The sequence below is a fragment of the Carettochelys insculpta genome, chromosome 4, assembly GCF_033958435.1.
Source record: "Carettochelys insculpta isolate YL-2023 chromosome 4, ASM3395843v1, whole genome shotgun sequence".
NCBI classification, from domain to species: Eukaryota; Metazoa; Chordata; order Testudines; family Carettochelyidae; genus Carettochelys; species Carettochelys insculpta.
The window spans coordinates 59,950,372-59,960,016 of NC_134140.1; the positions used below are offsets into that span (position 1 = coordinate 59,950,372).

The window sequence follows — 9,645 nt, forward strand, 5'->3', positions numbered from 1 at the left end:
AGTGGGATTCATAACTCTGCGGAAGGCGAGCCCGAGCCTAATGCGAGATAGGTAGTCGATACAGCAGGCTTGGCCAGGGGACCCGGGGAGGTCTGTGCTGTCTCGCGGGCTGCGCGTGCGCGCTTCGTTCCCGTGTCGTGTAGGTAACCGGCTGCGAGCGGCCCGCGGGAGCCTCGGGGCCGAGGTGGGGGACGCGCGGGGGCTCCCGGCTCGGAGCCATGGCGGCGAATGAGGACCAGGAGGTGAGACACCGACCCCGGCCTCCCCGCGGCCGTAGCGCTCGGCTGGTCTGTGGGGCTGCTGCGGGATCGAGGCTGCCTCGCGACCGGGGATCCCCAGTACGTCTAACCTGGCGGGATGGTTGGACTCGCCTCTGTCCCGTCTCACGCAGCTGGGGCCAGGCAGCAGCTCACCTGCTCCAGACTGAGCTGGCGTATTCTGCCAGCAGCCCAAACGGCTGGGCTATGCAGTGTGTCCTGTCTCGTGCGTGCGAAGAGACCGTCTGGTCAGCGACCGCGGATTTACTACTCTTCAGGTGCCGGCCGCATCAGTCCCATTGTGTCTTGGAGGGCACAGGCCGATAGCGTTTTCTCCGGACTCGGGGAATGCTTTAAAAAACGGTTAATGCGGTGATCGCCTGCATTGGATGCACTGTATGCGACTGCATGAATTCAGCCAACAGCACTGTTGGTGTCTATTAACTGCAAACGCGCTGCAGAAAGTCATTCTGGGACTCGTACTTGGGGATTTAATAAATTTTTCTGGGCCCTTCCCACTTACGAAATCCTTTCCCTTTAGTTCTGTAGAAAGTAAGAGGAGGAAGAGGATGAAAACGTTGTTGAAACAGATGATTGATATTTTCTTGAGGGAAGCTAAGAATAAAGCCTTTTTGTTGTTTTTAAAGTGGTCTTTTAGATTTCAGTAAATAATGCAACCCTAGGCAAGGGTTTTGTGGATGTTAAACTGAATTCAGACTGGCATACCAGCTTTAACTTTTTTAATGGAAAATAGAAGATGTGGCGGTTCTGGTTGTTATGCTAATACTTGTCTATTTATACAAAGTATGTGTAAGAATTTAAGTTTATCATCTGATTGAAACTTCTAACCTTTTTTTGCAAATCTTCTTTTAGATGGAGCTAGAAGCATTACGTTCTATTTATGAAGGCGATGAATGTTTCAAAGAACTTAGCCCTGTTTCCTTTCAGTATAGGGTAAGACCACATGAAGCTTTAAATGGATGTAATCATTTTAAATTATTCTCATGTTGTCTGTCTGTTACAAGGTGTTTTCTTTAAACAGTTGACTATTCACTTGCTTAACAATAAGCAGGCAGTAAGTGTCTTTTACATAATTAAAGAATAACTTGCCATGAAAAACTTATATCTGGGGGGGGACCTTCTGAACAGAAGTAAACATTACAATAGCAATTATTACAGTAGTAACAGAAGAACAAGTAAAGTATAACTTTTCATAAAAGAAAAAGGACAGCTGTAAATGAACTTGAAAGGAACTCATATAGCGGTTCTAAGTAAACATATGGTCCAGTCCTAGAAACACAGTTAAAAGGCTTATTTTACTCACATGAATAGTCCTGCTGACTTCTCCCATAAGAGTAATGTTACATATGTCTGTACATGTTTGTGGGCTTGGGTTCTTATCATAGATGCACAAGCTATATTGAAAATAGATCATGAAACTTAGAAAATGTCTTAAAAGCAGCATGTAACTTTCCAAATGGAAAGTATCAAGTGAATGCAGTAATGTTGCTGCATCTTTACTGAAAGACAAAACCAAGCCATTGTGAAAGAGAGATTAATACAACAGCAGCAGATCTGGCAGTACTTAATAAGTAGAATGTCAGTGGAATAAATTTGAAAAAAGATTCATTTCCCATTCTCCTGAGCAGAGTTAGTGTACTGCCAAAAGAAGATGTTGCTACTATCTGATAAATGTTTGTCACATGTAACACATTAATGTTAGAAAGCTTATTATGAAGAATTTGAAACTCTGAGTCAATGTCAATGCAAATTACATGTAATACAGAGTATATTTAGTTCCTATTGCTCACTAACCTTTACCTAATCTTTGTCCTTTCTTGTGCTCTTTCCACATAGGTTCGAAAAAGTCAGAATTAGCCTTGCAGCATATCTTCCAAAGTCTAGCCCTTGTCCACAAGGAGAACTTTAACACCTTAACTTAGTGCTTTTAAAATCCATAGTTATGCCAGCAGAAACACTTGAGGGAACATATAGAAGTACACCACAGAAACTTAAATAAGTGGTAGCTACAGAAGGTTTAATTAAGTCCATTTAAAATTACACCTTTACTTAACTTGATGCAAGCTTTCCGTGTTGACAAGACTTTCCCTTAGAAGTTGCATGAGTATGATGGGCTTAGGTGATCAGTTTTTATAAGTTGACTTGTGAGTTTGTCTTTATTGCCTCCCTCAACTCTAGAGACTATTATTGCAATTTAGTAAGTCTTACAAACCTTACTCGTTGCTTATGACATCGAAGGGTCACCAAAACTTAGAGTGTTTTCTAGCATTATGATGCTTGGTTTGTATTTAGATTTCACTACAAAAAAGTGAATTTCATTTTCTTGCTCGCATATAGCGTGCTGAAATATGTGGATTGCAAATATTGACAGAAAATATTTAAATTCATATTAGGCTTTTTACAGAAATTTTAAACATTTCTATTGAATTTTGTAAAAAGTTTGAGGAGTAGAGTTTATACTATTCTATACCTAAATTGAAATTTACAGAATCAATATTTTTTGTAAGCATAGCCTGATGGCTGGTAACCGAATAGCTAAACGTGAATTAAACAAATAAGTCGAAATATTCACATATTAAACAACAATGAGGTTTAATGGAGTGTTGGTAAAGCAATGTCAGTCCCAGGATATTGGAGATCAGATGGGTGAAATAACAACATCTTTTTATTGTACCAAATTCTGTTGATGAGCGAGACAAGCTTCTGTGGAGATCAGAAGCTTGTCTCAACAGATGTCTGTGCAATAAAAGATACTACCCCACCCACCTTGTTTTAAGGTTTGATTGATTAAGACTGCCCGTTTTAAAGTGTTTTATCTTTCAGATAGGTGAAAATGGTGATCCCAAGGCCTTCCTAATAGAAATTTCATGGCCAGAAACATACCCACAGACCGCTCCAATCATATCCATGAATGCTTTCTTCAATAACACCATGTAAGTATTTCAGTTAGTTCCTTTTTCATATGTGGTCTCTCTTACAATATTCTTTTGGGTTTGTTATTGGATTTTGTGGTCTTTTCTAGATCTGTAGCTATAAAACAAAGTATATTAGATAAATTAATGGAAGAAGTTGAAGTTAATCTTGGAACTGCCATGACGTACACACTTTTTGAATATGCCAAAGATAATAAAGAATCTTTCATGGAAAATCAACCTGTGCATACTGGGGTAAGCCTATAACTTGGTTTTTGATTTATTTTCATTTTATAAAGTGTCTTTCTAAATATGAACTTGTTAATGCAACGAAAGGAATGTAAAGTTATATGGTTAAATGTCTCACTGTTAAGGACAACTTTTGGAAAATGTCTGTCTGTGTGGTAGAAGTCAGTATGCTATGTCACCAAAATAGTAGCTAGAAAGTAGTAGATGGAAGGAAGCATAGCACTACTCTGTGGGTGTAACCTGGATGTTTAGTCAGTGTTCCCCCACTTTACCAAAAAGTTTCTAGGAGAGAAATGAGAGAGGAGCAGTGAGTAGAAACACTTGCTTAGCTAACACAGCCACCTAACAGCCAAGAATGACTACAGAACTAGTACAGAGACAGTCAGTTAAAGCTGATGTGGGTTTTGAATGAATAAGCTATGCAGGTGGTCTTGGTGATCTGAACGTTTATATATTTGACCAGAGGAGTGAGGGAAGGAATAACAGACAAAACCAGTCAATTACAGTGAAGGTAAAAATCATGTAGCTGTTGAAAATAAAAATTATATTAAATTGTGTTAGGTGATACTTACAGATTTTACTTGAGATGGCTCAGTAGTCTAGACAACACAAAATTTGAAGCTTTATCCTTCATATTATCTAGCCTCCTATTCAAATTTTGCACACTCCTTTATTGTTTTTTCTTTTTAATTAGAGAAGCCTCTAGGCTTGGGCCACTGATGTAGTTTTTCCTCTGTAGCAGTCACAGGAAAGTTGTTGGTTTTTGGTTTTTTTTTTTAAACTAAATATAAATAGGAAAGGAGTCTGGGACCAGAGGTTAATGGCATTGGTAATAAGACCTTGAACCTTAGCTGCTAGATGACAAGTTTTCTGATTTTAAATCTATAGTAATGGCCAGAAGATAGTGATTCACAGATCTCAGGCTGGTTCCTATAGGACACATCTCAATATTGGAAATAAAACTACCACCCCCAAGTGACAGTTGTATCGACCTTATGCGTGGGGTAAACAGTGGTTTGTCAGAAGAAGAGCTTCTCTCCTTAGCATAGTTACCACCTCTAGGGAAGGTGAATTTACTGTGCTGATGAAAGAGCTCTCTCCCATCAGCACAGAACATCGTCGTCATTAAAGTTCTGCATTGGTAGACCTGCCTTCAGTTTGAAAATAAACTCAGGAAGTTAAGTGAAAAAGTTAATGTTTGCTAAAGTTGGTTCATGTTTGACTTTGAAATTCAATTTTGTAGTTTACTTATCAGGCTGATATACAGAGATCAATTGTTTGGTCACTGTTAGGGAGACATTTAGATGATACTTTTTATTCTTTTTAGACATCTGTCGGCAATAACATCTCAACTGGAACGCCTGAAATAGCTCCATCAAGTAAGAAAAGAGACAAAAAGGAACAGTTGTCCAAAACCCAGAAACGAAAGCTAGCAGATAAAACAGGTTTGTTCAATACAGCCCACTTCTCCTTTAACAGACTTGAGGAAGTATGTTCAGGATAGTTGTGTACCTTCAAAGCCAGATTCAGATACAGCTTGGGTCAGGAATGAAAATGAATTGGCATTGCTCATAAAACTACCAAACAGTTTTTCACAAACAACTGCATCTGAAGGAGACATTGACTGCCGAAGCAGTGATCTGGCAGTTAGCTCTGCTTATTGACCTCAGTTCCTGAATGGGGATGTTTTTGTGCAGAGTTGCACTCTACAATTGCCTCAAGTTAGTACTGTGAGTTTCTTGCTTTCCACGCATTCATTTGTAGGATACTGTGTTGGCCAGACAAGTAATATGACAGTTCAGCTTTTAAAATTGACATCTTGCTAGAGTCTAGCTGCTACAGTGTGAGAGCTGAAAATAAGCACTGCTTCTTCTATAGATCACAAAGGAGAGCTTCCTCGAGGATGGAATTGGGTGGATGTAATTAAGGTAATACAACTGTGAAACTATTGTGTAAAAACATTGTTTTTCTGCAGATGTAATGATAAACTTTATTTAATGTGTCTCTCTGCTTTTCTTCCTAACAACATTTGGATTTGACTGGGGTCTCTGATTAATTTCTGTATACATCCAGCATGTAAGTAGTTTCAAGTTTGAGAAATAGTCTTTAAAATGTGCAAGAATTATTGACTATTGTTACCCATTTCTCTCTCGATCTTAAGGATAGTCCCTCACAAGTCTTCAAAAATACCTCTCTTCTGAATCTTAGATGTAGCTAATGTGAAAGCAGTTATGGTCTTGCATTCTTCCTTTAAACTCACGATTTCTCTTGAACTTCAGAATAAGTTTTTGAGGAAAATTTCCAGTATGGAATCTAGCTGTAAATTACAGAATGGGGTGAATGGTGTTTTTCACATGGGCAACTAATAGAGTTGCAGCCAGGCTTGACAGTGCCCTGGATAAGTGGAAACAAGGGGCCACATCAGCAACTGTGTTTCTCCTCTGCAGTAGCCCCATGTTGTCTGTGTCATGCCTGCCCCCTCTGCCTTCCTCGCCCCACAAAAATCTCTTCTCCTGCCACTTTTTTGATGTGTATTACCTTAGCACCTAGGATCAGGATTTCACTGTGCTAAGGGATGTATTAACAACAAAAAGTCAGTCCCTGCCCCAAAGAGTTTATAATCTAAGACAAGAGAGAATACAGATGGAATGAGGAGCACAAGAAAAGTGTGTTCGTTCCTCCATTTGTCGTTTCCCTCTCACTACTACTGAGCATAAATTGACATTGCTGTTTTTAACAAGTTCTACTTTACAACAAAACATTTGACTACTGTGGCAAAATCACAACAAATGAATAATACATATTTTTGGTGCACAAGGGGCTTCAAAATAAACAGTTGAATTACAGAGAACTTTCCTGAGAGAACAAGAACTTTTTTTGGAAAATCACATCTGATCTTCAGAAATTAGGTCACTGCCTACCACATTTGTTTTTTAATTTAGTGTCCACTGCCAAGGTTTTAAATGCTGAATAATCCACTCATGACAAGTGTTTATCCTAAATTTTGGGTGTAACATAGCTTGTAAAAATGTGAAAGCAGAGTCTTAAGTACTAAGGATAATGAAGCATAAATGTATAAGCTGTAAAGGATAGTTTTGAGTCATTTGAACTTTTTTAATGTCTTCTCTTGGTGTGTAATAAGTGAATATTCCTGTATATGGTGAAAAAGAGAAATATAGTTTCTAATTGCTAATAAATGTAAAATGTCTGAACATTTTTTCTTTTGTCTCTTATAGTTAAGCAAAACGGGTTCTAAAGATGATGAATAATGGATTTTGATACAAGGAAACGCCATCTTTTAATACAGTGTAATTTGGGTCAACATCTTCCTCTTAATAGCATTTTCTTCTTTTCCGAGCAGAACATTTTATAAAAGGACAATTTCATAATTATTAAGCCTGACAATAGATGTTTATCCAGAGATTATTCTGGTATTACTTTTTTCTTCACAAACAAAAACTTGCCTTAAAGGGAAGAGAAGTGTGACATTTTTTATATTGAATGTTGAAAGAACCTATTTGGTTTCTAACTATCAAATACTGAAAAGAATAGTGAAATATGCAGTGTTAATTTATATTGTTTTATTCTGTAGTAAGATTGTAAGTGAATCCTCTGATAGTGTGGTGATTTCCTGAAGTTCTCATTCCAATGGAATAAAATATTAAAAGTGATTAATCACTTGACAGCATATAGTTCATTAAAAATAAACTCCCTTTAAACAAAGCCTTCTTGATTTGTTCCTCTACAGCTGCAGAAAGGGAACACAACATAATTATATCAAAGGATTTGTCTGGACCTAGGATATGTCTACATTGCATTGCTTACAACATGGCTGAACTCCTATAGTGGCATTGTTGTAAGGCAAAAAACTGTAGCCAACCTTTGTCACCTGGAGAGAGAGGCATCTACAGAGGGGATGTTATAGCCACATAGCTGAGAGATTCCCTCATGTCAGTGTTCTGTGTGAGCATAATTAAATAATCCCCAGTAAGCAGCAGTAGCTATGTTGGTGTAAGAGTGTTTCCTGCCACCATTGCACTGCCCAGAGTTTTACCCCCCCCCCCCCCCCACACCAGTGAAACTATGTTGATTGAAGTTAAAAGTTTCTTCTCCCCCACGCTACAGCCCAACAAAAGTGCTGGTATAGAGAGCGTGTGAAGCTTTTGGTTCTGTTTTTAAGCTAATTGAACTGCCTGCATGTGGTGGTGATGGAGCTAAGTTCCCATGGGCTTGCTAGTAACACTCTTCTCTGAAATAAGAGTAGGTTTTTGCTCTAAGTGTTTCGACTAATTAACTCAAAGTTTCAGCTGGATGAGGGTAGAGACGATAGCAACACAAGAGACTTGTAAATGCTAGTTCAAAAAGGACCACATACCCTAGTCTGAACAAATTCAAAGTAAAAGAACTAAGGGCTAGAATACCAGTCTCAGTTTAGCCCAGTGTGTAATAGCCCTCCTCATATGTTCCTTTCTAGAGGCCAGGGTGTTTGCTTGGAGCTGTTTACTGACAGTGAATTTCTGAATGAGGTGATTTTTGGTGGCTTTTTTCCATTTGATAGCTAGAATTTCACAGTAAGGATTTTAGTGTATCAATTACAGAACACTGGCAAAAAAAAGCCCCTTTCCCCATATGTTGGGCAAAAAATTTGTTACAGATCTGCCTTGTATCACAGAAAAAAAACTTTACTATATAAAAAGTAACAATATTAAATGCCTAAATGTCATTTAATATTTGAGATTTTGATCTGAATAGATGCCTGCTTATCTGATAAGGCATAAGGTTTCTCATGGAATACCTATTGTGCACCTAACAGTACATTGTAGGTTTGCATCAAATTCCTCCCATTACAAAGCTGTCAGCACAACTTTTTTTTTCTTCTGTATGTACACTGTATGCTTTTTCAAGGTAATGGTTGGTTTCTTTATTGGGGCTTCAGTCACACTTTTGTATGATCAGATATGCATCTGCTGAGCTTTATGGTATGCTCAAAGTAGGCATACAGCAACTACTCCATTTAAAGAGTACACCCTGTTGCATGTAATACAACATGTAGTGAAGGAAGAAGTGCTAAGGGTATAAATAGGGTGGCCCTAGCAGACTTGTGCTGAGACATGCCTCTGAGCAGCCAAGTATTAGATTTCTTGTTACACCTATAACAAGACTTAACTATAGTTTCAGCCACTGGACTTGATTGGTATTAGAAAGTATAGATTACTGATATGCCACCAGAGCAGTTATGAACTGCACCCACAAATGCAGTTGGGAATTCTAACAAAGTACTCCTCCAGCATGCATCTACTGTTCCAGGCTGCTGGACTAAAATCACTTCATGCTGACAGCTCTATTTCCTTCTGAAAAAGGAATGGTATGGAATTAAGTCTGCACAAAACAAGTCTGCTGAAACTGCCTTGCTGTCTGCTTACAAGCTCTTCCGAAGAGTGATGGAGATCCAGGAGACTTATAAAACAGGTATCTGACAAGTCTCCTGTCAAATAATGAATTAAGACAGAAGTGAGGAGCCTTTTTGAGTGGGCTACAGCCCCCAGAAAACTCAGTTGAGAGCTATTCAAAAGTAAGCCAAAAAAAACCCAAACAACTGCAGTCCTCACTGCTGTGACCCTGAGGTACCTTGTTCCCCCCATACTCCAGGAGGGGAGAGAGGAGTGAGGTTCAGGGTTTACCTTCCCCCAGGCCCAATTAATGCTTTGGGTGGCCCCCTCAGGCTCTTGGGTGGGCCAAAGATGAGAGGTTCAGCCTAGGGGAGGGATGCTTCCAGGAAATGGGAGGGGGGGCAAGTTCTGGGTAGACAAAGGCAGGAGCAGACAGGGGAGGGGGAGTGCAGGGTCTGGGTAGCAGGTTGAGTGTAAGAGCGAAATGCTTGTGTAGGGTGTGGGAGGCAGGGCTGAGGTGGGGATCTGGGCAGAAGAGTGCTGAGGGGGTACAAGAGCAAGCTAAGGGTGCAGGTCCTAGGTAGAAGGGGGAGGCAGGGGCGAGCTAAGGGTGTTGGTGGGGGGGTGTCTGGGCAGGGGTGGGGGTACAAGAGCAAGCTAAGGGTGCAGGGTTGAGGTAGAAGGGGAAAGCAGGGGTAAGCTAAGGGTGTGGGGGTTTGGACAGGAGGGCGTGCAGGAGCCAGCTACCACTATGGAGTCTGGGTGGGAGGAAGGTGCAGGATGAGGGTGTGAGATCTGGGCAGAAAGTGGGGTGCA

General features: G+C 40.0%; 1 protein-coding gene across 3 annotated transcripts; it reads left to right on the forward strand.

The window, feature by feature from the left end:
* Nucleotides 1-77: 77 nt before the first annotated feature.
* On the forward strand, nucleotides 78-7,156 carry RWDD4 (RWD domain containing 4). 3 transcript variants are annotated; one of them, XR_012645248.1, is made up of 7 exons: nucleotides 78-242; nucleotides 1,131-1,211; nucleotides 3,102-3,211; nucleotides 3,301-3,445; nucleotides 4,767-4,884; nucleotides 5,318-5,515; nucleotides 6,676-7,156. XR_012645248.1 is itself a non-coding variant. In XM_074991849.1 (7 exons), exons 1-7 carry the CDS (start codon nucleotides 219-221, stop codon nucleotides 6,706-6,708), a joined length of 561 nt encoding a protein of 186 aa, XP_074847950.1. In that variant the 5' UTR covers nucleotides 78-218; the 3' UTR covers nucleotides 6,709-7,156. The 3 variants fall into 3 exon arrangements, 2 of the variants coding, with proteins under 2 accessions (XP_074847950.1, XP_074847951.1); XM_074991849.1 differs by having other exon boundaries at nucleotides 5,318-5,367; XM_074991850.1 differs by lacking the exon at nucleotides 78-242 and having other exon boundaries at nucleotides 1,161-1,211; nucleotides 3,106-3,211; nucleotides 5,318-5,367.
* The last annotated feature ends 2,489 nt before the right edge of the window (nucleotides 7,157-9,645 follow it).